The sequence below is a fragment of the Canis lupus genome, chromosome 4 (assembly GCF_048164855.1).
Source record: "Canis lupus baileyi chromosome 4, mCanLup2.hap1, whole genome shotgun sequence".
Classification (NCBI taxonomy): Eukaryota; Metazoa; Chordata; class Mammalia; order Carnivora; family Canidae; genus Canis; species Canis lupus.
Genome location: NC_132841.1, coordinates 11,691,664 through 11,718,751, shown reverse-complemented (window position 1 = coordinate 11,718,751; position 27,088 = coordinate 11,691,664). Strand labels below are relative to the sequence as shown.

Here is a 27,088-nt window from a genome sequence, read left to right as displayed (position 1 = left end):
AGAGCATTTTCTAATACACAGAATATGCAACAGATGCACAAAAAAAGGTGGTCTGGGAGACAGACAACACTATTTTCTTTCATTCTGTAATCACTCAGGATAATAACCCATCTGTGACTCACAAATTCTATTAAAAGTTCGGGAAAAATTTAAAAGCATTAAGACAACACTGCCAGATTCCAGCTATACCAAGGATCATTCTCTTCTCTGGTTATCTCAGTTGGTATACAAGGACACATGCATTTGAAACATGACAGCCAATCAAGAATAATTATTCACTAACCCAATGATCATTGCTGAACACAACCACAAAAAGGAGAAATCAACCTCTACCCCATTCTTATGTTCTGCAAAGGGCAATTTGAGTTAGATCTTTCTGAAGAGATCTATTTTAAAGAACACTGTCAAGGCAGGTTTTCAGGCCATGCCTTGATGAAGGAGTAGTAGGGATGTTTTCAGCATTTGTTAAACTGTTAGTGGAAAATACTCTAGAACCACAACCACAAGGTGCCAGCATAGTAAGCAAGTGGTTGATGGACAGAACCAGCCCCACTGGCTGAGGCCACTGGCAGAGGTTATTCAGAGTTTAATATGTGAGTATAAGCATTTATATTCACCTGAGATTGCAAGCAGCATTTTCCTCCTGGCACCAAAAGTCGTAATTCCCAGCTCCTTCAGATCCTGATCTGTGAGAGTGAGGAATGTCTGAAGATCGATCTATGGGTGAGAAAGTAATTAATAACCAATACAGTAAGTACTTATTTTCTTGTTCACTAAAAGTTCAACTCATTATTACACATATTTCCTTTACTAATTATGTCCTGCTTACTCACAGACAGGAACAGTGGTGTCAGAAATCTAGGGGGACAAGGGCTAAGTAATTATGGCAGTGAGATGAAACTCATGATTTCAGCATAGGACTTAGGCTAAGTCAGTTTTTTACTGCAACTGAGATGAAATATTTAGGTCCCAGCACTGTGGCAGCCAGAGCAAAATGCAAACACAAATTCCACAGTTTTGGGGAACTGATAAAAAGAAGAATACATTACCTGTCCAGATGAGAGAAAATATTTCTTAGCTTTGGATTCTGAATTGGGTAAGTGTAGCTCTATAAAAAGAAACTGAATAATACCATAACTGGTATCTTCCACTGTGTTCTCCTAAGAATGATAGCAGAATTCCTAGAATTAGACCCATGGGTCACTTGGCTCAGCCCGGAAATTATCTCCAACAGTGGCATACAAGAGGTATTTTCAGGGACAATATAATTGCCCTCTCTGGCATCAGCAACAAAGTGTAGGGAAGTAGCTCAAGGATCCCACCCTTCCTTTGAAGACAGCGTGTAAGAACAAAAGATAACAGGCTCTGAAGCCAGAGAGATTTGGCTTACTATTCTGCCTCTGCCATTACCAGTGGTGGGTACTTAGAGTTGACAATATGGCACCTTGCAGGGCTCTGATGGGCTTTGAATATGACTGGAGGATTAGGCACTGGGCTCACCAAAGCGGCAAAATAACTGGCAGCTGTGGTTATTAATTATGTATTTAGACATATCATCTGTGCAAGTGGCTGAATAAATCTTCAACTTGCTTAGAATAAACTAAATTTCACAAGGTCACTTAATTGGAAATTCTTGTAAGTCATATCTGAGTATTAGGAAATATCCTCCATGAAAGAAACAGATCCAGATTTATACTTTTCATTCAGATTATATAGAGATTAATTTGAGATTTTCTGTTTTCATTTTGAAGGTATGTCCAGATCTTAGAAAACTTTTTCACTTATCATGTCTAAAAGTATGTTTTTAGAAATTCTATTAAACAGAGATTCTCTATTTCAGGGATCCTCTCTTTTTAAAGGGCAAGAAGCTTAGGGGCCAAATTATCTCCATTACAACTATTCAACTCTGCTATTTTAGCTTGAAAGCAGCCATAAACAACATGTAAATGAACAGGTACTGTCTTTCAGTAAAGCTTTATCTAAAAAATCAGACAGTCCTGCTGACCCCTGCTCTAGTTAATAATATTAGATAAAGGCAGCCTGGTTTCATATTATGTTTTCTTCCTTCTTCGAGTATTTAGGTAAGAAGTACCTTTAATCAATTTATTTCCGTGCTTCTTTAGGTAGGAAATAAATATAGATGAAAACAAATCCAGAATATAATTGAATAACACCTAATCTTTTACTTCAAAACCTTCTTTGTCTAGACAAGTTAAAATACTTCTGTCCGTGTACTTCTCAATCAACTACCCTTGTCTAACCACCAAAACTAAATAGGTAAACACAATTTTTTAATGCATTGATGAGGAAAGTGTTATTCAACTTAGAAAATCCTCATTTAAATGAATACTAATTTAGATTTAGGGAAAAGAAAACAAAATCCAATACACACATGACAACCTTTTTTTGGTGTTAAAAAACAAAAAAATTCACCAATTAAACTTAATTAGTTATTGAACCATGGGTAATACATTAAATTTATGATATAGACTGCATAATAAAAATCTTAGATTCTTTATGATGTATGTGTGCTTGGGAATTACTGACTTAATCAGATGTTCTCTAACATGAACTAAGCTAAACAAGCATGAAACTTAAACCATGTCTGGAATTGAAAAATACATACATTTATTGAAATACTCTAATTTTGTTGCACTGGGTTAGCTGTGCCCTAGTAATGGGACAGCATAAGAGAAAGAATCATTTTTAGGCGCTCTTCTCTTCTGGTCAGTGTGTAATAGGCCATGGCTGATCAGTCTGACCCAAATCCATAGTAGTAATGTTTCAGAAGACATCTCGTTTCCATCTCAGTTCAGGCAAAACCCAAACAGTAAATTAATGAATAAATTAACATAAAAAAGCATATTCTATTTTCTGGAGGAAAAGATTCGGTAACATGACGAGGATAGGGTCAAAACCCACCATAGATATTTGTTTCAGATGCTGTCATTTAAGTGTTACAAATAAAGACAATACAAATTAAAGACTGAAATTATCTTAAATATAGATTTTGTTGCTGACGGAGCCGTGAAACAAAAGTTTTTGTGAATCAATACACTGATTAGGTCTTTTAGCTAAGATTGGTGAAGGTGTGTTTTTGGGAACACAATATTTTATATTTCTGCTATCCTGTGTTACTAGTTGCACTAAATAAATAAGAAATGAGATAATACTTTTCTTAACAGCAAAAATAAGTTATAAGATTTTAATAAATGCTCAGTGAAAGCACAGCCACAGGTCAATGAGTGATTTCATTCTAGAAACCATCATACATGCAACCACAATGAAGATGCCTGGGATAATAAACAAATAGTGACTGACCTCTTGTTGCTGGAAGACATCTGTGTATTTGCCCAGGCCCAGTTTGCTAAAGAGCTCAGGGAGGTCAGAGCCTTTGAAAGAGCTGTTTAAGTTACAGCCATTGCTTCCTGTCAGTGAAGAAATGCAGTCCATGTAATTGCTACTGCTGAGATAGTGCTCCGCTGGAAGGCAAAGGAGAGATAGGCTTGAAGTGTAAATGCCCAGAGACAACATAGTTTAATTAAAAATTTTAATCACTTGAATATTTTAGATTTCATTGTTGGGCTGGACAGAGCAGTTGCTGCAGAAATACAGCAATTCTTTACTGAAACATTGGCTTTTCATTAATGAAACACTGGTTATTGCTTCCAGGGAGGCTCTTGCCATTAAAAAGCTACACTTGGGAGGCAGCAAGTCAGCAACAGTGCCTCTGTAGTTAATAATCATTAATCATCTTCTCCCTAAGCATTCAGAAACATTTGCTCTTTATAATTGATTTGATGTGAATTAAATGAGAAATTGGAAGAAAGATCCCTGGGATACAATAAAGGTATGCAGAGTTACTGTAAGTCTGGGCTCCTTTTGGAAAGCAGGATGGCCCTCTGAATCCACACTTGTGCTTTCCTGTGGTCAAAGGAACTATAGGATATTGCAATATGTAAAATCTCAATTCTGACAAAAATATAATTGGGCAGTCAGTTCGCAAAAAAGAGCACTTCTATAATTAAGAGCAAATATGAAGCGTTAAGAATGGTGCTGGAGTTTCTGAATTTAACTGATGACAGAAACAAATCTGTCTCTTGAGAAAAATTCTAAGACAGCATTGCTGAACTTGCGTTGACTCTGTGGCTGATTTAGTGGGCAAAGAATTCTCCAGATTGTCTATGGTTCAGACCCAATACACGCATTACTAGGTGATGGACTCGTGAGCCATGTCACGTACTTGACCAAATACTCAAACATCTTCCATAGATGCTTGGAGAACCTAGCAGAGCTCTGCAGCCATCCCTACTTCCCTGACCAACAACTGGCTCTGGTCCATGTGGGAATTCTTCCTCTTAGATCGAAGTTGCAGCTTCAGGAAGGATTCCTAGATTGATGAGGGTGGAAGATGCACACCTAGTTAATTAGATACATCTAATCTCCTTTGGTTAATGCATTCTCCAAATCTAAGAATCCTGTTCTGCACTGTTCTGTGTGCCACTGATCACCTTCTCTGGCCATTTTCATCTCCCGACTGAGAGTGTATATACTTTTTGTATCTCAAGTGGAAAAATTTCCTGTTCAAGTTTCTCTTTCTCTTAAAAACAGATGTTTTAGGGACACCTGGCTGGCTCAGTTGGTGGAGCACGTGACTCTTGATCTTGGGGTCATGAGTTCAAGAGGCACAATAGGTATGGAGCCTTCCTAAGTATTTTAAAAAATACATACGAAAAAAATAGAAGTTTTATTTTTTGTGGGGAGAAAGTGTACAGAAAAAGACCCATGAGCAAACCCTGAGGACCTTCCACCACTTAAAGGTAAGGACCTAAAGTCATCAACCCAGTGAGATGCTGGTTTGAGGCTAACACAATGCAGAGTGTGAAGAGCAAACAGGAGTAACCACGGGAGTTGACAACATGAAGGTAACTGGCAGGATGACTGTATTATTTACTGTCCAAATGATATATTTACTTTATTTGAGAATAAAAGAGAGTGTTACTGAGAATCACACTGAAACAACTAGTATGACCAGAGATGTCTGAGGAAAACCAGACAGTGGTGTCTTTGAAAAGGGTTTAAAGAAAAATTATCTAAAACTGTGCTGTTGAATACAGTAACTACTGGCCAAATATAGCACTGAGCACCTGAAATGTGGGTAGTGGGAAATATATTATAAAATCTGTTCATACCATATTCTGAAGATTTGGTACAAAAAAGAATGTAAAATATCTTTTAAAAATGTCTTTATACTGATTACTTGCTTAAATGACAATGTTTTACATATATTGGATTAAGCAAATACATTAGTAGAATGTTAAAAAAAACTAGATGTCAAAATAAAATATTCTTAGTGGTATATATTATGGCACATAATTTCCTTTATATTTTTTTATCTTTTTATATTTTTCTTTGTCTAAGCTATTTGTAGTTTCTATATCCTCTTTTAAACTCCTTATGTTCTTAAAACATCTGACAAAAGCCAAACAACTGTGTTCTTTAATCATTGCTTTTAATTAATGAGTTCCTTTTCTTAACCTTAATCCTGAACTTCAATGCAGCTAAACTGTATAGTCGATTTCAATTATCCAGTGTTAAGTGAAGGGAAAGGAGCTAAAGACAGAAAAAGAGAGGCACAAAACAAGTTTATATTGAGCTACAGAACAGAGATCGTTTGTGATTACTATTGTCAATTCTTGTCTGCTTACCTATTTTATTATACAGCCCAGAAAATATGGGTGCTGTGACAGAAAAACCACTGGACTCATTCTGAGTCTCAATCACATTCATTCAAAGCCAAAACTTCTCTGCTTTAAACTCTTTTCTCTATTTATGCCAATTTGGCTATATCTTGCCAGTTTAAAAAAGTCAGATCTTGCTCTTCACCTTTAGTAGCTATCCACTAGGCAGACTTATTTCTATGTTCCAAGATGCTAATGTGATCAAATCCAGCTCAACTCCTTTATATCCCTTAATTTTCCTCATCATCTGGACCTTTGCATGAGCATGACTCATCCATAATTCGTTCAACAAACATTTACTGAGTGCTACTAAGTGTCAGAATTGTTAGACATTTGGAAGAAATAAATAAGGCACAGCCTAACAGAATGTTCAGACATGGGCACAAACACAGGTAATAAGTCCTTGCTGAATGAATAAATGTTTCCTAGCTTGTGGAGCTCAAATTCTCCACAAGGATAAAAGTATAACTTAGCAGTGAAAGCACAGACAAAATGCAGTGGAAGCAGAGAACTATGCCACCTACTTAACCTGGAAAAGCAGGGAAGGCTTCACAAAGCAGGTGGCGTATAATTATACTAAATACTTGAAGGCAGGGGGTCCAGAGTTTATATTTGAGCATCACCCCAAGTCAAATAGACAAATTCCAGGCTGATTATATCTAAAAGTATGATGAAAAGTCAAAGCTCACTTGATTTATTTTGTTTACGTTTGGGGCTGCCAACAGAAGCTGCAAATTCACTAGGACTCGGGGGTCCTATTCCATTTCGGTCCCTCCAGTTATCAGATTCACTTCCACTTCCCAAGTGTTCACGACTGTTGGACCTTGAGAGGGACATTGATGAGCCCTGTAAACAGTCAAAGCCAGAGGAAGACATATTTAATAAGGTAGGTTTCCTGAGACTTGAGAAGAAAAGAATCTACATTAGACCATCACCAATTACTTCTATTGTTAACCACCGCCATTACCCACACATGCTGACTCTCAGGAAGAGTCTGTGGTACCTGTCTATATGGCCTATGTCCTCCAGCCACCAAGGACACATGGTAATATACACAGTGAAGTCTTTCCCCTTCATTATCAGAGTGCTCAACAGAGTTCTGAGAGCCCCCAGTATAAAAGACTTGCTCCTATAAGGTTTGGAGCAGTGGATACTAAGAGTCCTCTCTATTTTGGGGAACCACAAAGCAAATATTCCATCTGGTATAGCAGAGATTCTCTGCGTTGGGCCACCTACAAAGGACACATGGGAAGAGATGTGGCTAGACCCAATGCTTTCCCAAGAATAGAGCTCCCAGGCTAAGTGAGTCAGAGTGGAGAGAAGGTTGTCATCTCTTCCATGTTACCTTCATCCAAACAATGATAGGATGTTTCCAATTAATTACAAATATCTGGGAAAATTTACCTTTTTAATTCCCCCCTCCCCAATAAAAATTTAAAAGATCTCAACATTTGCACTGAATTTGCATTTATTTATTCAGTCACTGGCACTTTATACTATATCTACAGTATTCAAGTCAGGATTCTCAGATTTTCAAAGTAGCATATTTGTGGGGGAATTCTAAGAGAATCTTTCCCTATTCAATAAACACTAAATCTCACAGCAGCAAAATCACGCCTTCCCCTTTTTACACTTTTTTCTTCAAGTTATCATGAAGCCATACTCCCCAGGTATTCCACTGACTCCCTGTAGCCTTGTAGGATCTTCCTCCCCTTTTCCACTCCAAAAGTCACATTACCCTGGGTTTGGCCCTAGCATTCCTTCTTTCTCTATACTTTCTCATTAAGGAATCTCAGCCTCTTTCAGAGCTTAATGACAAACATGACTTCCAAAATTTTACCTTCATATTTGACTTCCCTATTGAAATTTATAATCACGGAACTGCCAATCTGACACTCTATTTTACTGTCTTGTAGGCATTTAAACTTAAGAGTGCTTGAAATTGAATTGTTGATTACCCATCCCCATCAGCTGCACCCACACACACTCCTCCCCCAGAATTCCTGTATCTCATCCAGTTCCTCAAGCAGAGCTTCTGAGCTGTCCTGTCCCTCCTTCCCCTACCACATCAAATCCATCAACAAATTGTATTGATGTTATTTCTAAACATATCTCAAATCTACCCACATCTCTCCAGCTCCACAACTGTCACCAAGAGTCTCCTTATGAAAATTTTATTCTACTCTTGCCTCCTATGCCACCAATATCCATTTTCCATCAAGTACCTGGGTTGACTTTTTAAAAGCAAATTAGAACAAATGATACCTTCTGTGTAAGGTCTTATAATGCTTTTCCAGTACTTTGCCATGAGCTAAGGTGCTCCCTACCTGATCCTCTGCCTCTCTCTCTCTCTGTCTTCAATACTCTACCACCCTACCCAACTTCTGCTCCATGAACTTACCAGCTGGTTCTGACTTCAGGATGATCATGCCAGGATGATCAAGGCCTATTACCATTTCCCTAGATCTTCACAAGGCTGGCCCTCTCTTGTCATCTAGATCTTAGCTTAAATGTCATCTGCTCATAAAAGCTTGCTATGACAACCTAATCTAAAGCAGTCTCCATTTCATATTTATCAGGGATTTTTATTACTTAATGACTTCTTATTTATTTTTTTGTACCTCTTTGTACCCATCAAAAACAAAGTCCTCTCCATGAAACCAAGAACCTGCATTCAAGCACTGTATCCCTAAAATTGTGTACAGAACACAAAAGGTGCTTAATAAATATCTGTTGAATTATTGAATCTATGAATACTTTCCCTACATCTATGGGATGCCCTTAGCTAACTTTTGGAAAGAAGCAGAGGGAAGGAAGGCTCCTGAGATCAAAGAAATGGTGTTTTTAGTGAAAACCATCTTTAACATTGTATTTCAACCAAGATAAATCCAGTGTGGCAAAGAGAAATAAGAACATGCTCAGAACTGGCAATTAGTCAATGAGATCATTACCCCAATAAAAATTTTAAATATGTGTATATTTAAAATTCTGCATCTAAACTCTTTTTGAGTATAAAAGTACATTCACCTAAGATCTAAGCAGACTTAATGTACACAGCTATATCAGATCTGGCTAAACATGGTGATTTCTAAAAACATCAAGTAAAATACAATCTTGTGATGTCTACCAGTTCATTATCTACTCACTAAAGTATTACAAAATACAGTTCAATTCCAGTTTTGGATTTTTAAGACCTTAAATAATCAGACAACCTTATTACTCTTAGTTGTAAGGAAATTAAAAATCATCTTTGATTCCCAATGCCTATTTTTATTTGCTTCAGAGAATATGTAGCAGAGATGGTGGCAAGCAGAAAAGGAAAATCCCAGACCTTTTGTAGTTCTGTTGATGCAACAGAAATACTGCAGGTCAAAGCAGCCTTTCATTCAACCTTTTGTGTCTCAGTATATGATCAAGGGTCATATTTTCGAGTCTTGGAGAAAACAAAAAATGTCTCAAGCTGCCTGTTTCTTATCTGAAGGAGCTCTTTGGAATAGGCTAATTTTTCAAAGCTGCCCTAAAACTGGAAACAACTGCTCAAGTCTAGCTTCTCAGAAATCTGAATAAAAAGCTCAAAGCATCAACTTCTTGCCTGAAGAAAACTTCCTAGGGCAGGAAATTCCGTGTGCCTTGATCCCTGGCATACTGAGGGAGCAGCCCATGCCCATCAGAACCCACTGACTAAACATGCTTCTTTTCATGGATCAGCATTCCACTTGTCCATTTGGTTTTGTTTTGTTGGAAGAGAATAAGGGAAAAAAATATTTCTTGCCACCTTCTAATTTCAAAATATTAGTGCTATAAGCAGAGATGTGGTCAATCCTTTAATAAAAGGTTTTTAAGTTCTATTTTTCCCCAAGTCCTTCTCTATCCCACCCTGTCCCCATGTCCTAACCCAAAGAAGCAATCCTCAGTGCTCAGTTTTTAATTCTTCTGAGTTATAGCAGAATAAAGGGAAAATCATACATGTGCAGATAGCAACTGCTGCATAATATTAGACCTTACTCTTGTAAAGGACCCTTCCATCCCCTTTCAATGAATTTGGGATGCATGAAGAAAAGTTCAAGTTCCTACGCAACACGGAAAATCTAGAATAACATTACCAAAAAAAGCTTGGTTATATCTTTTCTTCAGTACTGTTGAAGGGGTCATAAATAAAAACAGGTTACATGGTAAAAGCCCATGCCCTGATCTAGCTGGTCCTGCCCTCCCCTCTACCTTCCAGTGTGAACAGGTTGCTAGATGTTACCAGGAGAGTAAAACAGGCTAGCCCATGATAACCAAAGCAAGAAAAGTCACCAGAAGGTATTCAGCCACGGAGTTGGGACCTTGCATATTCCTGCCATTTCCTGCCAGAAACTGGTCTATTCATCCTTGGACAAGTGCTGGAGCAGAAGCATCTTTTAGGTTCTGAAATAATTTCTGATCATCCTCCTAGTGTTACACCCCTTTAGAGCAGTGTTTCTAGAAAGGTATCTGCATCAGAATCATACTAAGCTTTTGCTGAAAGATGTAGGTTCTTGGTTCTTAGTTCTTGCTCCCTATCTGGTAAACGAGATCCTGGAAGAAGTATGTGCATGTCTACCAAGCTCTCCAAAGTAAATTTTGTACCTGTTAAGTTACAGCAACATGGTTCTAGATCATTTGCTTATCACTTTTGCTATGTATCCTCTTGGGTTAACCACGTGAACTGTAAGGAAATTTTGAAAAATAAACTCAAGTCCTTTCTGTGACACTACGGCCATGACCTCAAGTAAGACACTTAACTGATCAGGGCCTCTCTTTCCTCACTGGGAGCTTGTGGCTTCAAATAAGCTTGTGGATGAAAATGCACTATATAAATCACAAAGAAATAAATTATGTGATTTAAGAAAATTGTTTCTAGATCATTATGTGTTTATACAATACTCTGAGGTATTTCTTTGGATATCAAAAAAAAAATATCTGGTTTGAATGTGCAGTAATACTTCCAGCAGTAAGCTTTCATATACATAATCTCAACTTTCAGCCAGTGTGTGGTTTTCTTCAGAGTAAAGTTCTCCATATGAAAGAGCAGTAGCTGCTCAATATTACTGAGAATTTACCATATACCTTGTTACGTACTGGATGCTTTCTTCCATGTCAACCACAAAACAACTCAAATTAGAAAACAGGTTCAGAGAGTAGATGTCACTCATCAAAGCTGTACATCTATCAGGGGTGGCTGTCAGACACCACAGCTCCTTCATTCGACCACTACATTATCAAAACGATCATCATTTCAACCAGTCATACTGCTGGTCTTTGAGAACACAAGTGACTTAGCATTTCTAGAGTAAAATATTTCATCTCAGAAACTACAGAAACAGATCAATGACCTAAACACTCCATTCTGCCAAAGGCAAGGATGAGTGAAACGATGACCACAGGGGCATCAACTAAAAGCCTAAGAATTAGAACAGCAAGTTTTAAGGTCTCTGCCAACAAAAGGAAGGCTTATTTTCTCTGAGAGCTATAATGGCAGAAAGAGCAGTATGCCTCCTAGAGCCTCAAAATTTTTCATAATGTTCCTACATTCTAGCTGCTGACAGTAACTTCAGTCTTTAGATACAGTAGCAACCTGGCAGCCTATAAGTCTGACAATAAAATTCACAAGAGACTGTTCTTTTTAGTATTTTCTTTTACACTTAAAAACAATGGAAAAAATTGATGTTTGCTTTTGCCTTTCATCAACAGTCTAATTTATTGCAAGGAAAATTGCTGGAGAAAAGAAGGTCAATCTACAATTGCTAGTTATTAGACTAACAATTATGAAACCCTTAACCAGTATTTGTTTTTCAGCATACAGTGTTCTAATTGAACACTGTGATTCTTGGATTCATGATTTTTATTCACATTTGGGTTTGCATATTCTCCCCAGAACTGTGTGTGCATGCATGTGCTCTGATTCCACCCCACCTCAGAAAAGGCTTACAGCCAAAATTTGATACTGTCAGATTGAAAAGGCCTTGCTTAGCAAGTCATGTGCAGCATGGCTGAGAAATATGGAACACTGGATCCCTTCCGCATGCAGCAAGGATGCCAGCTTCCCAGTCTTACCCTGAGCAGTGCAGCCAACATCTGGGAAACATAAAATTTTGGAGCTCTTGTTTATGATATTTCCTGCTGTGTTCCTGGCACATCTGAACATGCTAAATTTTTTAACTCGTATCTGAAAACTTATTTTTGTTGAGTATTTGCCTCTTCCCCCCTATGGTGGGCCTGCTAGTGATACCCTTAAATAAAGGAATTCTTTATAGATTTTTATGGAATATTACAGCTGTCCTTTGCTTAATTTCAGCCACACTCTATCATTTGTAACACTCTCCCCCCAACAAAAACACATTTATCCAAATTTTTATCTCTTTAACAGTTGATCAACAACTTTGAGGAAAGTTACATAAAGACCATAATATATTAGATTGCATTAATTTGATTGTAATATGTTTATAGGAACGGAAATTAGAACAAATCACAATTAACTTTTCCTTATGTAAATAAAGAATGGTACCTCTCATTTTCTGAGAGAACAGACAGGAAGAATGGGTAAGGCATGACTCTACGAACCTCAAAAGTGGTTGTCATTGTGGGCTTATAGGACACATGGTTGGCCCTTCTCAGCTCCTTTATAGTTTCAGCTGGCATGGATTTAGAAAACCCCAGGCCACTCCAGGTATTTGTGGGTGTTCTGACTTCTGTCACCACTGGTTTCTTTAACATAGCTTTGGGAAACAGCATATAAAACAAATGTTTGGTATTTTTAAAGTTTTTCTTAAATAAAATATTGGTGAATGTTGTTTCTTTGGTATGAATAAAGAGATTATCACTGAATATTATTTCTTAACATGAAATGCCAAAATGCCTTAAAATATATTCACAAAACACCTTATAACAAAGTAATAGTAAACTGAAAAATGCTACATTATTTCTTAATTGATCTAATGCTAATGTATTCAACAAAACACATTCATTCCCAACTAAATTTCTGCAACTTGAACCTAAATATTCTAGGTTTCTCTTTATGAAGGTCCAATTTCTCAATTCAACATAAATACTAGAAAACCTTTTATGGGTGTTCTAGAAAAAAATCAAAGTATAGATCATTAACATAGCACATACCTTTGGTTGCTAATAGCTTCTTTTGTTCATAGTCAAATGCCTGAAAATAAAACAGAAATTATGTTTATTGCCAGTCTATCCAAATGTCTTCCCAATACCCTGTAATTAGAGAACAAAGGTTTTGACTATAGCCCATGAATCTGCCTGGGACACATGCTAAACTATGCACCATAATGTGACAGTAATGTAGTATAAGTATGATAACTATAAACATGTTTTCAAACTAATTAATTAGAATAAGTTAACTAGTTCTGACATGAAAGTGACAAGAATTAAAAATTTTCCTTCAAAAGGGAAAAAAAAATCCTATTTACTGTGAGTATTTAACACACCAGGACCAATATATGCTAAAGTAGAGTGAATAACTAGTAATAGCCTAAATTTCAAAATAACACATTACTAAAATGCTTTCTGGTTATCTACTGGCCTCTTGGTTCTCCACATCCCCTTCTCACTTAAGTAAAGCATGGCCTGAAATGGGATGATGTTAAGATAACTTATTAAGCCTAATTGGCACAGTCTTTGCTTTTGAAGTGAGATAAATGACAAATGTCTAGCTTTGATCTGTAATGACATTAAGCAATACAGTAAAATTAAACCTAGTTACTTTTTATTGTACCGGACCAGAATGCCACCATTCATTCTTCTGTTCACAGAAAGTAAGTGATTTCAGTGACAGTCAGATCTACCAGGACCAAGGTAGGTCATTTTGAAGAAAGCAGACAGAGCTACATCTCAACTCAAGCCCAGTGTTCTCAGCTCTCCAATTAGGGACTAACTGAGGCTTGATTTAAGAATGTCTCAAAGGCCTACCAGGAGGGCCAAGAACCAACTGGTGAGAGCTCTTTGATTCTTCTAGGAGGAGTATACCATCATATATAGGGTGCACATAAAATTTACAGTCTGAAACAGGGTATTTCTAAGAGTGAAAGGTGCTACAAATAAAAATTAGGCCAGAATTATATAAGTTAATGGTTGATGTAGACAAACTAGGATGTGTGATTAAGATCATGACGGTAAATCAGGAGAGCTAGATTTTTAGATAACACAGTTTGACAATGTTTTTGAAATCCTAGGTGTAGGGACACCTGGATGGCTGAGCATCTGGCTTTGGCTCAGGGTATGATCCCAGAGTCCTGGGATCGAGTCCTGCATTGGGATCCCCAAGGGGAGCCTGCTTCTCCCTCTGCCTGTGTCTCTCATGAATAAATAAGTAAAATCTTAAAAAAAAAAAAAAAAAAAAAAAGAAATCCTAGGGCTAAAATCATCAGGAATATTTAGCATCTACTTTCAAAAACCTAAAGTTTTACATTAGTTATTTTGAACTATCTGAATGACACCAAATTTATATCCATTAAGTAGGTAGAAAGATAATTATATTTATCCAAGACTATGTTATGAGGCAGTAATACTTAAAAATAACAGCCTTCTACATTTATCTAAACTTTAAGTAACAGAGGAATAGTATTTCATAAGACATAGTGACATAGACCATTTTATGCCAATTTTAATACAATACTTTAAATAATTTTTCTCACTTAAGCTAACTTCTGCTTTTCATTTTTAATGTTTATGGCAAAACCAATTCCTATATATTTAAATTTAATTTTGACTAGAGTGCAGAAGGAAAACCAAATTTCTATGCTATTGCTAAATACTCACTAATTCTCCATTCCCTAACCCTACCACCCTACATTTGGATGAGTCTCCCATTTCTCATCATTACCTGCATGTTGACATATGATGGGCGTGGGGCCAGGCGAGCTCTTTCAGAATTTTGCTGGGCGGCTGCAGCCCTCTCTGCAGCACGCTCACTTCCAGGAGCCTTCTTGTCAGCCAAAGGGCTTTCTGTGGTACTCAGTTCAGGGTCTGAGAGCAACCTGTCAGTGCTGCTGTGAAACAGTTTGGAATTTAACACTCCATGTTTATATGCCAATGTACTGAACGTTTCCTATGTGCCACACTTACTACATGTTTACCACTGTCAACTATTTACATGCATTATTTCATTTAATCTTCACCACACAGCTCTGAAGTAGGTAGTAGTAGTATTCCCATTTTACAGATAAGGGAAGTACTTTACCCAAGTTATACCTCTGGTAAACAGTAGAAGTGGAATTTTAACCCATGCAAATGACTCTAGCGCTGGAGTTGAAACTATTTCATGATACACTTTCACAAACATTATATGCAGTATGTATGGCATATGTCTATGGTACATATGGAATAGACATACCGTCAAGATTTCCAATTTGCATGTATCAAAGAGATAGCAATGACTCACACATATGCAGTCTAAGCAGAAACAAGTCAATCTGCAGGCATGCAGATGACCCAATTCCTGTGTGTGAAATGCACATGGTATTGCTAACAAACCTACTATGATACAGGCATCAGATAAATAAATATTTTCCAGCACCCGCTCAGGGTGCATGGATGAACATAAAAATGACTCTTAAAAGAGAAAAAAATGATCTGAATTACAAGATTAGTAATGCCCTATACATGCACCTCAAATTCAAATCCAATTGCATGTTAAGCTCAAGTAAAAGAGAAATAAGAAACAGTATTAGTCAAAGAGTTGATCAGATTCATTTATTCTTTTATCATTCACTATCCCATTGTTCCAGGGGAATTCAGAGGAATTTAGAACAGGCTTTTGGAATATAAGAGGAGGAGCAATGAACTTTGTTTGCTTAACAAAAGTTCGCAGTGGCTTCACACAGGACAACAGAACTGGAATTTAAAGGGCCTCTGCAGGCTCACCAGTGTAAAGGCCAGGAGAACAGCATAAGCAAAGGAAAAGAAGCAAGCAATGTGGATGATTGGTGTATTTAAAGCCAGAGCGTAACAAAATCAGACTTTTGTGTTCAAAAAAACTGCTGGAACAAAAATAAAGGACTGTTTGAGCTGCTTAAAGGGTAAGGGGCAAGAGAGACCACTCTAGAGGCTGCAGCTTAATTCAGATGAGAGGTAAGTTCAGAACATATTTAATGATGAAAGGAACAGGCATACCCTTCAAATGCTTCCATACAAGGAACAAGGCAAATTTACTTCCCCAACCTACGTTGAATAATGTTCACTGTGGCTACTAGTACCACGTAAAGGAAAACACAGATTAAAGCAGATCTGTACGAAATGAGAACAAGAATAATTAACTGACCAAAGAGTTTATAAAAGCAAAACAGATTTGGTAAGGACAACAGGAAGTAAAAACAGAAAGGCTATTTTTGTCTGAAGATACTCTCCTTTGTAAGGATATATAAGAAAACTAGTAAGACAGTAGAGGAAACTGGGTGGATGGAGATGGATGGGAGCAAAACTTTCCAACATAGAAGCATTTCACTCACTGTATCACCTTTTTTAAAAAAACTGTGAATAGACTGCTTATTTGAAAAAAATAAATAGAAGAAGAAAATAAAGTAAGGATAACACATTTGTAACTGTGCTACAGAAAGGGAGAGTTATAGTTAATACAATATATGTATTTATACTCACTGTGGTTTGTAATACATAAAATCATGAAGCTGTCAAGTATTTATTACCAAAGTTAGCAATTAACTACTTTGGAACAAGGAAGCCATAGTTTAAGTTAGAAAGTCGGGGCAAAACAAAGGAGAATTCGCAGTGGGAAAATTTCCCCAATAAAACTCAGAAACTAAATACTGCCCTGCTCAAGAGCATTTTCAGAGCAGCAGAGATGGTTTAGAGAATCCAGACATAAACTCAACCACTACAGAGAAGAGAGAGGACTGAAAATTACCAGATGCTCTTCCTTAATACAATTTTTAAAAGGAAAAAGAAAAGATAGTTATAATGAAAAATAAAAAACACTCTTGGAGAAGATCAAACTTACTTGAACCAAAGAATACCAACTACTGAGTTTAAAACAAATCCAGCCTGTTACACATTTTCTTTCAAAGGGTCAAGGACTTTTAAAGATTAAAATACATACTGTAAGTGTGAGTTTTTTGTGCCCTGCAACAGTTCTACTGTCTGCCTCTTGGCACAGGAAACTTTGGAGGGACCCATCATCTGTTTCAAGTCACCAGCATTCCCAGAATGGGAAGGGCTTCGAGGCATGCCTACTTCAACAAAAGCATCGTTACAACCTGCAGAAGGGACAAAGTGAAAATCCAAATGTCACCTTATCATCAACAAACCACCTGCGATGGAAACAGATCAGAACCAAATTCAAAAGAGACCCAGGCATAACAGCTTTCAGCTGCAAAGAAGACTTTAAATTCAGGCTGTCTCAAATTTCATTCAAGATGAAATCTAAGGAGAAGACCCTCACATTTTTAAAAGATTATTAGGGGTGACAGGGTTTTAAAAAAAGAAATATTTGGAAAAAATTATATGTATACATTTAATAAATTGATGCTTTCCTCTTGCACAATTACATCCACTTTAATTTAGGAAGTGCCAATGTAATGGGAAGTGATTCTTTCTGTGGAAGTGTTTTTAGTTTATCTTTCCCTGTGTTCTTTGGAATTTTATTCAAGATGTCTTTCTGCATACTTGAGGCAGGATACATCCTAACTGGTTAGCAAAACCAACTTGAAATCACCACACAGACTTTACAACCCCCTTTATCCAAGTAACAGACCAGCATGAAGTTCAGAAGGAAAGTTACCTTCTGTGGGGTTTGATTTGGGAGATGCCTGCTCAGGTCCAGTTGTCTGTCTAGATGGATCACCATGATTCCCACTCAGCACTTTTTCTCCAAGTGATGAGGTGGGTATTGCACCATATTTTATATTTGGAGACTAAAATGATAATAGAAAATAACATACAGATATGGTCACAATTCTAAAATTCACTTCAGGTGAAAGTTTATACACATTATCAGTGGCTTATCTCTTACAAACAGCATAGATCACACTACTCTGGCAAATGACATTACCTGTGCATGTCCATTTAAAGAAGCAGAAATTTTTTTGCCTTCTGTCTGCATAGTGTTGATATGGACATCAACAGGAGTCAAGCCAGGAGGAGGAGATGGAGCTGTGTGCCCATAGGTGGGCACGCCAGACAACAAAATATTAGTTAATGTGGCTTGGGCAGTAGATGGAATCATAAGGTGTGGTATAGCAGAAAAACCTACAACGACATTTCATGGCAGATATTAGACAGGAAAAAACTCAGATTCAACAAATACTACTTTATTATTTTTAGTAAAAACAGAAAACTTCATTTTTGTTGCTACAAATTCAGTAGAGAATTCAATTTTGATACCTCTCGATAAATAGGTTTAACATTACTATAAAAACACAAAATAATGTTTAAATGGAACAAGAATATTTAATCTAAGCTCTTTACTGTACTGATGAGGAAACTAGCTAGATTTACTATGCCCATATGACTACCAAGCACATTTGTCCAACTGGAACTACATTTCTTCATTACCCGGTCAGTGAGTTTCAAGTGTCTTTGCCACTGCTTTCTGCTCATCATACTCTTTCTCTTGATCTGTTTGTCACGTCTGAAGATTATATTCTACTTTTAATGAAAAACACACTGCTTTGTCATGCTTCATTTTAATTTACACACTGGGAAATTTCTGTTTAGCTGCAGTATACTTTGAACCATTATTTTTCCCTAGGGGAAGAGAGCCACTAGTACATTTTATTTAAAAACTGATATCTAACATGTCTTTGATTGTACTTAAATGATACTCACCTGTGGCACTTGAAGTGTTAGCAAGTGGGGGTGCCCATAATGTGGGGCTGGGTGTGCCAGAACTCGGACTTTGCAAAGGACTGACTGAGCTATTAAGAGCATTCAAGAGTGAGTTTGGGCTTGTTGATGTGTTTAGAGATAAGGTGGTAGGCCCCAAAAGACCTGCAATAAATGAATGTCAAGTCAATATGCATAAATTCAAGACTTAAAAATACAGATGGCACCATACTGCCATTTGGAATGCACACTGATATAGTCTGATATTTTCCAAGTACAAAATGAGTGGCAGATTACCTTCCTTCAAATATTCACAGGAAATATTGCATGATACAACTCCAACACAGAAACCAAACTATCTACAAACAGATGCTGAAGAAAATGGAAGACAGGTGTATGCAAACCAGCGAGGTGGTCAGGGTCACTGAGCAATGCCAGCTGTTTTGTATCTATTGCAACTGGCCAGGATGAACACATTTCTGCTCAAGTGGAAACTCATTTTTATTTCTCTGCATAACTCACTTGTTTTCTGTTTCCAAACAAACTGTTTCCAAACCATGTACAATTAGCAGAGAGTAGGGGATTTTTTTTTTCCTACAGTAGAATGACTACATTAGGCCCATTTATGGAGAGGCCGAACTACCTGGAGCAGTTTTTGTTCATATGTTAAAACAAATGACTTCTCTTTGGTCCATCTCAATGAGAATGAAAACTTTTCTGAGAAACAATTTTTTTTGTTTGTTTTTTGCTTGTTTTAAGGATTTAATGTTTGACTTAAATAATGAAATTTCCCTTCAGGTATTTAAATATATTCTAAAGTAAAATATGAAATTATATATAACTTTCCAGAAATATTTAAAGTATTAAATATTACAAGATAGATACAGATATAAAAACATTTTAAAAATTGAGTAGCTGAATCTTTGCTCACTTTTTTTCTCTCAAGAAAGGAAGAACTTGGTTCCTGCTAAATTATCTCACTGGCACTTCCTAACTAACATGCATGTGTTGTGACTGTTCAGATCTCCGGTGGAAGAGACAATTTTGGAAGATTAGGGGCCAAGGGGAAAAGAGACTCTCTTTACTGTAATGATTTCTAGACATGGCTATCTGGAATCTTAATCACATTATAATCATATTATAATTTTTAAAAAAACAAGAAATAGCTGTTAGAAAAAAATTATAGAAGGCTGAGAGTATTTTTTGTCTCAGATCAATACTGAATGAGGCAAAATTATTTTCTAAATTTATTACATTCACTTTTTATATTAAGGCTACTGAAAAATGTGCAAAAAGTAGTGAATCTAGGATAATTACAATATCGCAATGAACTCTAGCCTGTAAATAGGAATCCATAGTGAGGTGGTACATATCACAACCATGAAATGCCTCACCTCACTTTCTCAAAGAACTAAAGCAATGAGGGGATGATGCTCTTTCATCTTCTATTCTTTGCCTTAAATATAAATACAGGTCCATTTGCTCCATTTGCTCCTCTTGGTAGCTGCAGGCTAGATTTCCTTTGGACCTGGACAACACAGTTCTGACCACTGGGAATGGGGGTTCAGCTCATTTTCACCTCCCCCTTCCCTAACCCTCATACAGATTTCCAATTACTTTTTGAAAAGCAAACTGGATAATCTTTACCTCTAGGGATGGATGGCAATATTGCAAATGCAAGAGAGAACAAGCACATAAATTATAGTCAGACTGCTCACTTCATTCTCATGGCATTCTTAATTTAGAAAGCAAACATAGCTACTGAAAATAAAACAGTCGGACCTTGATTATTTATGTCAAATAAAAAGAATCTGGGTAACAAAAGTCTATAGAGTCTAACAAACCTAAAATGGATTGATGTGAGCTTTGTTGCTTTTTCATCTAATCTGAGGGCCTGACAACGGAAAAAAACAGCCTTTAAAATGTAGTCTCAAATGGTAGAAAGAAAGCAAACCAGCTAAGCAATCCCCCCAGTGACTGAGAAGCACTATAATAATAAATTTTATACCTAGTCCAGTGAGTCCAAGGCCTGCTGAAGCTAAGATGTCCAGGCTGGGACATGCCAGGCCGGCAGGGCATGATGCTGGGGATGGGCTGGTTGCTATGGTAACCCCACTGCTTTCAAGTCCGAGGAGACATTTCCTTGCTTCATACATATTTAAGGCATTTCGCTCAACACTTTTCACAATCACAGACTATGAAAACACATAATGGAAAAGAAAAAGGTGACATGCAAGCAGTATACAATGAACTGGGGAGTGGGTGAGAAATGAATATGGTAATAAAGATTCCACTCAGGGAATATATTGAAGTGGTTTTAAAAATCAACTAAAAAGTTCTGTTTATTTCTTATATTTACTCCTGTGGTAAAATCATGAAAGGTTAGTTATAACTTACTGAGTGTGCCTTGTGTTCCAGGCACTGGGATAGAAGCTGTATATAAATCTAGATGCTTGTCGGAAACCTTCTGGATGGGCATTATTATTCATATTCAGTGAGGATAAAGGATCTACTCATGGTCACAGCCTAGCTGTGGAGGAGCAGCGAGAGGACTGGACCTCAGGCTGTCTGCCTCTATAGCCCATTCTCTTTGCATCCTCTTGCTTTTACATTAAAGCCTTCTCCCCTTTATCTAATCTTTACAAAACAACTCAAACTTGTCACTATATATAGACTACATAATAACAGTCACTTAGGTTTGACATTTATGGTCTGCTAGTTAACTAAAAGACCTTGAGGTACCACTATTCTTCACCGATGGCATATCAATGGCAAAGCTTATGGTAAAATAAATTTCTAAACAATATATTTTTTTCTCAATGGACTCATCTAGAAAATTGGACGCGTAAACTCAAGAAGGAGAGCCTCCAATGGGCAATAAAGAAAATTTGTGACTGAAAAAGCAGTTAAAGCAGTAGTCAGCATCGGGGCCAGCTAAGCAGAATTAAATGGCCATGGGATGCTACAAGGCTCTAGAATTCTCACTTGCAATCTATCTTCCCCTGACCTGTTCTCATTTCTTACTGAAATCTGGGGGTTCCTCTTGTGCCTAACCCTCCTTATATGCACTGTCTCGCCTGTCTTTATCTTCCAGTCTTGGTATCCACAGTGACGCCAGTCAACTCAAATTAGTTAAGCATGAAGCTTCAAGATACATAAAATTAATGTCCTGTTCTCTAACTTAAAACTCAGTGTATCACGTTTACTTAGAATCAAACCTATCTTTTCCCAAACAGTTGTGCTTTCCATTTTTTAATTTCTATAAAATAATAGGTATCATGGCATATGTATAATGGCATAATATAAATGATTTTTATATATGTAAATACATAAAAACACGGTGTTCAGTGTCCAACTTAAGAAAAACAATCATGCCCTCTTCAAAAGAAGATAGGATTCTAAGTGAACGTGATACACTGAGTTTCAACCCTATCTTATCCCATTAAATTTTGACTATACATGGAATTATTGAAATTTTGCCACATCTTAGAGAAGAGGTTCCAAGATAGCTGAACTGGGGACACTTCGTTATTTACTTTTGATTATCATTATTAGCTTATTATTTCATTAAAGAAAATGGACATCTATTATTTAAATCTCCAGGCCTAGCAGAGTCGCTCACAAAAAACATGTAAACTAAATATTTTTAAATCACATTGGATACATACACATACACACTTAACACAATGTGTAGCCTTATCAACTCTGATAACTTAATAAAGCTGAAAGTTACCAGGTTGCAAATTAATAAAAACACATATTCTCTTTCTCATACACTTGTAAAAAATAATCATAAAAATGGACTCCAAAACCAAGACATAAAGAAAATGATCAATAATGAATGTTTTTACAAACTTATGTATTAAATAACTAAGTATAATATATAATGACATATATAGAATACTTAATTCCATGTATATGCAAATACACACTTATATGAAAATAAATCTAGAACATAATATGATACGTGGTTCTCTGGGTCCAGATTGTGAACCAACCTTGCTTGGTTGTTTCGGCTTTGGTTTAATACTGATGAAGACATCGAGCTGTTCCATCAACTGAGCAATGAACTGTGGATCAACTTCAATTTCTTCCTTCATATCAAACATCAACACAAGGGGAAGACAGCCCTAAGAAGTGTCACAATAGAAAATATAGGAGGTAAAATATTACTCATTTAAACATCTAGTAATTTAACATGCCTACAAACAACACAAAATTCTATGGACTGGAAGAGTTAACCAAAGTAATAAAGCTAATCCCAAAGCTCGGAGAATTGGGGTGGAAATAATGCTGAGAACACAAACTACTTTTGAATGATAAATTACACATGTCTGAAATTGCCTATTGGATCTGAATTTTTTACCCACGTCCCACCTTGGAAAATTCCTCCATTCTCTGACTTCTGTTGGTGATGCCAGAAACTAGATCTTGAACCACATCAAGGGTACTGATCTTGTGCTTTTGCTCAAAGATTTACCACACAGGTTTTTACTGTGTTCTGAATGAAACCTAAACATGTATCAATCAGCACTTAAAGATCTCCCCATTTTGGCCCAGCTTTGCTTGTGCAATCATACGCCTGTATGTCCTCACATCTGCCCCTTCCTCAGGCTAGACCAGCCTCCTATTTGTCTTTTTTTTTTTTTAATTATTATTTATTCATTTGAGAGACAAGAGAGAAAGAGCACAAGCAGGAGGAGCAGCAGAGTGAGAGAGAGAAGCAGGTTGCCCACAGAGCAGGAAGCCCTATGTGGGGTTCCATCCCAGGACCCTGGGATCATGACCTGGGCCCCAGCCAGATGCTTAACTGACTGAGCCACCCAGGCACCCCTGACTATTTTTCAAACAGATACTGTAGTTTGCTCTCTACAAAAGGCTTCTTCACCAGCTCAAGTCCTACCTCTCCAGCCTTACCTCTTTCCTGGAGTAAACCGCTACACTGTTTCTTCTCTTAGCTTTCTCACTTTTTAGCTTTGCAGCAGTCAGCACTTGGGTTTTTTCTCTGATGCTTTCTTCCTGGCCCCAAATCTACTAAGTATAGGAATCCCATATCTGTACTGATTCTCAGGATACTCAGTACTAGCCCACTGATTGCTGGGTTCTGTACGTAAGTATCAGAAGTAACAGTCAAATACACTGGGATTAAAATGAAATCACTGTGTTCTATGTTCCTTGTGAATAAAGGTAATTTTTGCATTTAAAATGTAGGTTAAAGCCTTTTCTTTTTAAAGACATTATTTATTTATTTGACAGACATAGTGCACAAACAGGGAAAGCAGGAGAGGGAGAAATAGGTTCTCCACTGAGCACAGAGGCTGATGCATGGCTTGATCCCTGGACCCTGAAATCATGACCTGAGCAGAAGGTAGATGCTTAGCTGACTGAGCCACCCAGGAGCCCCACCTTTTATTTCTTTTAAAGATTTATTTATTTGAAAGAGAGAGAGAGAGAGAGAACGCACACATGCATGAGGGAGGGGAGAGGGGCAGAGAAAGAGAAACTCAAACAGTCTGTGCTAAGTGTGGAGCTGACATAGGGCTTGATTTCATGACCCAGGATCCTGACCTGAGTTGAAATCAAGAGTCAGACATTAAACTGTCTGAGCCACCCAGACACCCCTACGTTAAAGCCTTTTAATTTATTCCTCTCTTCCTCACTTCTTTCAATATTGTGCAATAATGTCTCATTGCACAATTATATTTTTGATAGTTATGATCAAAGTATGAATATGAATTCCTAACTGTACCGAACATCTGAAAAAGTTCACTTAAAATAATACCTAAAGAAAAAAGAAAAAAGAAAGTTATGAAGAGTAATCATAATAACCTTTGGAAACAAATATGCTACCCAACTAGGTGTATATTAAAAGTATCCTTATAAACTAAGCTTGGCTAAAAAAAATAATTCACAACAAAATAATTATATATTATAATCCTTAATGATAAATTTTTGTCAGAAGAATGGAATCAACAATAAAAATTTGGGTTTTCTGGGGCACCTGGGTGGCTCAGTTGGTTAAGGATGTGACTCTTGATCTTGGGTCAGGTCATGATCTCAGGGTTTTGGGATCCACCCCGTGTTGGACTCTGTGCTGAGCATGGAGCCTGTTTATCATTGTCTTTCTCCCATTCCCTCCGTTCCACCCCTCCCTGCTTGTGCTCCTCTCTATCCTAAAAAACAAAAACTAGATTTTCTGAAACTTTCTCAAAAACAAATTCTGAAAAAAAAAAAATAAAATAAATAAATAAATAAAAACAAAAAAAAACAAATTCTGTGAGTTACTAATAGCAAAGATCACATCTGAGGCTTACTATTTCAAATGTCATTAAAGGTCAAGTTCTTGAAGAGAAGACTACAGTGTTTTTTTTTTTTAAATAAGAATATTTGTAAGTTCACATTATGTCAATCCATTTTGTTACTATGTATCAAACTACACACTGTTTTTAAATGAATATAGGAAGGACAGAAATACTGCAAATTTTAAATCAGGAGCAGTGTTGAATTACATAACTGCTATTTTCTTCAGTGTATTACGACTCAAATTCATAGCTTAAATCCCATTTATTTAAATTGTATCAGAAATCTGTGAAATGTTCACGTTTCATGCTACTGAAATTTATATTTTTAAGGATAAAAAAAGTATTTTTACTTTTCTGTTTAAACAGAAGACTTTGTCAAATGCAAACCAATACTGCATGTCAGATGAAAATAATCAATTACTTCATTGCATCCTCTTCTGTGTTTAGTTTAAGTAAAAAAAAAATACTGCAAAGAAATTACTCACCTATGTAATAAAATTAAGCTTGTGAGGTACTACACACCTTACTCTTACTTTATTTCCTTTTACTATGAAACTTTTTTATTTAACAAAGCTTCCAAAGTATTTTCATAAATACCACAGTAGTAAGGTATGTGCAGCCAGGTATACTGTACCCAAAGAAGTAAATAAAATAAAATGAAACCATAACACTGATTTCAGTAAACCTACCATGAGATATTGCCTTGCAAGACAGACAGACTCAATGGTGCCCTGGAGGTAGACGGTGGATTTCTTTTGTGGATTACTGGGGTCAGGAAAGTGGATCTGAGCACCTGTTCTTTGCATGATATGTTTGATGTTGCTTCCATTTCGACCCATCATAAAGAGATGATGCTGAGCTGCAATATCTAGTTGCGTGCTCACAGGAATAGCTGATGCCAAGCTCCCAGCGAGATGTTCCAACAGTGTGGCAGTTCCTTCCTATGAAGAAAGGGTGGGAAAGGAATAATCCTATTAAATAACTGTCCACATACAAGGAAAGACTCCACTGTACTTCTAATAGCTATGAGGAAATTCAACACATTCTATAAACCAAGACAATACATGGGAAAATTCTGAAAAATTAGTTCAAAATCCTTTAAAAATAAAACTTGCATAATCTTGCATTGTACACTTACAATGTTCATAATTATCTCAATTGCTTACCTTCACAGCACTGGTGTTATTCTGAGACCCTCGTACTATTACAGTAGCACCATACATTCGGGAACGCTGTTTAAATGACACTGAAATGTTGTACGTTTGTGATATGTGCTGAATTGAGGGGGAATTAGGATCAGGAACTGGTTGAAGAATCCCAGCGATTGGTAGCTCAAACATCAGCACCAAAGGAAGCAGCTCCTAAATGAAAGTATGAGAACCCAAAGCAGACAGCTGAATCATTGCACAGAGATGTGCAGAGCTCATTCTTTTCTGAGGATGGAATTCTAAAACATATATTGCTTTTATTACAGACATAAGCTTGGGTAGCCTTTATAAAGTTTCTCAAATGAAAGGAGCCTTTTGTGAAATCTGAGAGTTTTGTAACTTAAACTGTCTGTGGCATTCTTCTTTGGGCCTCTTTTTCATCATTTCAAAATCATCAGAGAAATGGAGTCAGGTACAATCTGGAATATCTCTAAGAAACACTTTTAATAGACTAAAACAACTTCTGTCACTATTTCCTAACTACTGAACATATGACTTGATTATAAATTGATACGTTAAGATATTTTTATTGCTTTATGATGCAAACATTACTGACATTGATTTACAGTATTAAAGTAATACTTACCCGAATTCTAACTCGGGCAGATTCTACTCCTGCTGGTTGTCCTGCTATAGATACCTGCAAAAATAAGAAAATACAGAGTTAGATTTTAATTGAGCCCACATCTGCTTTTCCAGTTATCTACACCCTTGCCACTCAAAATGTCATCCCAGAAAAAAACAGCATTGCCATTATCTGGGAGCTTATTAAAATGAAGAATTTCAGGCACCAACCCAATCCTACTTAATCACAATTTGCATTTTAATGAGTTCCTCAGCTGATTTGTGTCAACTAATTTACATCAACCGCTGGACTGACCTAAAATTTCTCAGTTCCCATAATGCCATCCTGCCCACTTTTTAATTTCTCTTGTTCACTGCATTTTCTACCTGTTGTTTAAACTCTGCATACTGTGTATTAAGTCTGTACTGTACATCAATATACAATGATACTGCTGCA

At 36.8% G+C, this 27,088-nt stretch overlaps 1 protein-coding gene across 7 annotated transcripts in view; it reads right to left on the bottom strand.

The window, feature by feature from the left end:
• Positions 1-27,088, bottom strand: part of BICC1 (BicC family RNA binding protein 1) — a 271,309-nt gene that overhangs the window by 7,375 nt on the left and 236,846 nt on the right. For 6 of the 7 annotated variants that reach the window (XM_072823153.1, XM_072823154.1, XM_072823152.1 and 3 more), the window contains 15 exons: positions 26,654-26,707; positions 26,026-26,220; positions 25,549-25,800; positions 22,556-22,687; positions 20,566-20,752; positions 18,561-18,722; positions 17,785-17,981; positions 17,515-17,647; positions 16,834-16,990; positions 14,605-14,770; positions 12,879-12,918; positions 12,327-12,481; positions 6,431-6,587; positions 3,322-3,482; positions 618-717 (listed from right to left, as the gene is read on the bottom strand). In XM_072823153.1, coding sequence (XP_072679254.1) covers positions 618-717; positions 3,322-3,482; positions 6,431-6,587; positions 12,327-12,481; positions 12,879-12,918; positions 14,605-14,770; positions 16,834-16,990; positions 17,515-17,647; positions 17,785-17,981; positions 18,561-18,722; positions 20,566-20,752; positions 22,556-22,687; positions 25,549-25,800; positions 26,026-26,220; positions 26,654-26,707 — 2,248 coding nt within the window. The remainder of the gene's footprint in view (positions 1-617; positions 718-3,321; positions 3,483-6,430; positions 6,588-12,326; positions 12,482-12,878; positions 12,919-14,604; positions 14,771-16,833; positions 16,991-17,514; positions 17,648-17,784; positions 17,982-18,560; positions 18,723-20,565; positions 20,753-22,555; positions 22,688-25,548; positions 25,801-26,025; positions 26,221-26,653; positions 26,708-27,088) is intronic. The other variant, XM_072823149.1, reaches the window with a different exon arrangement.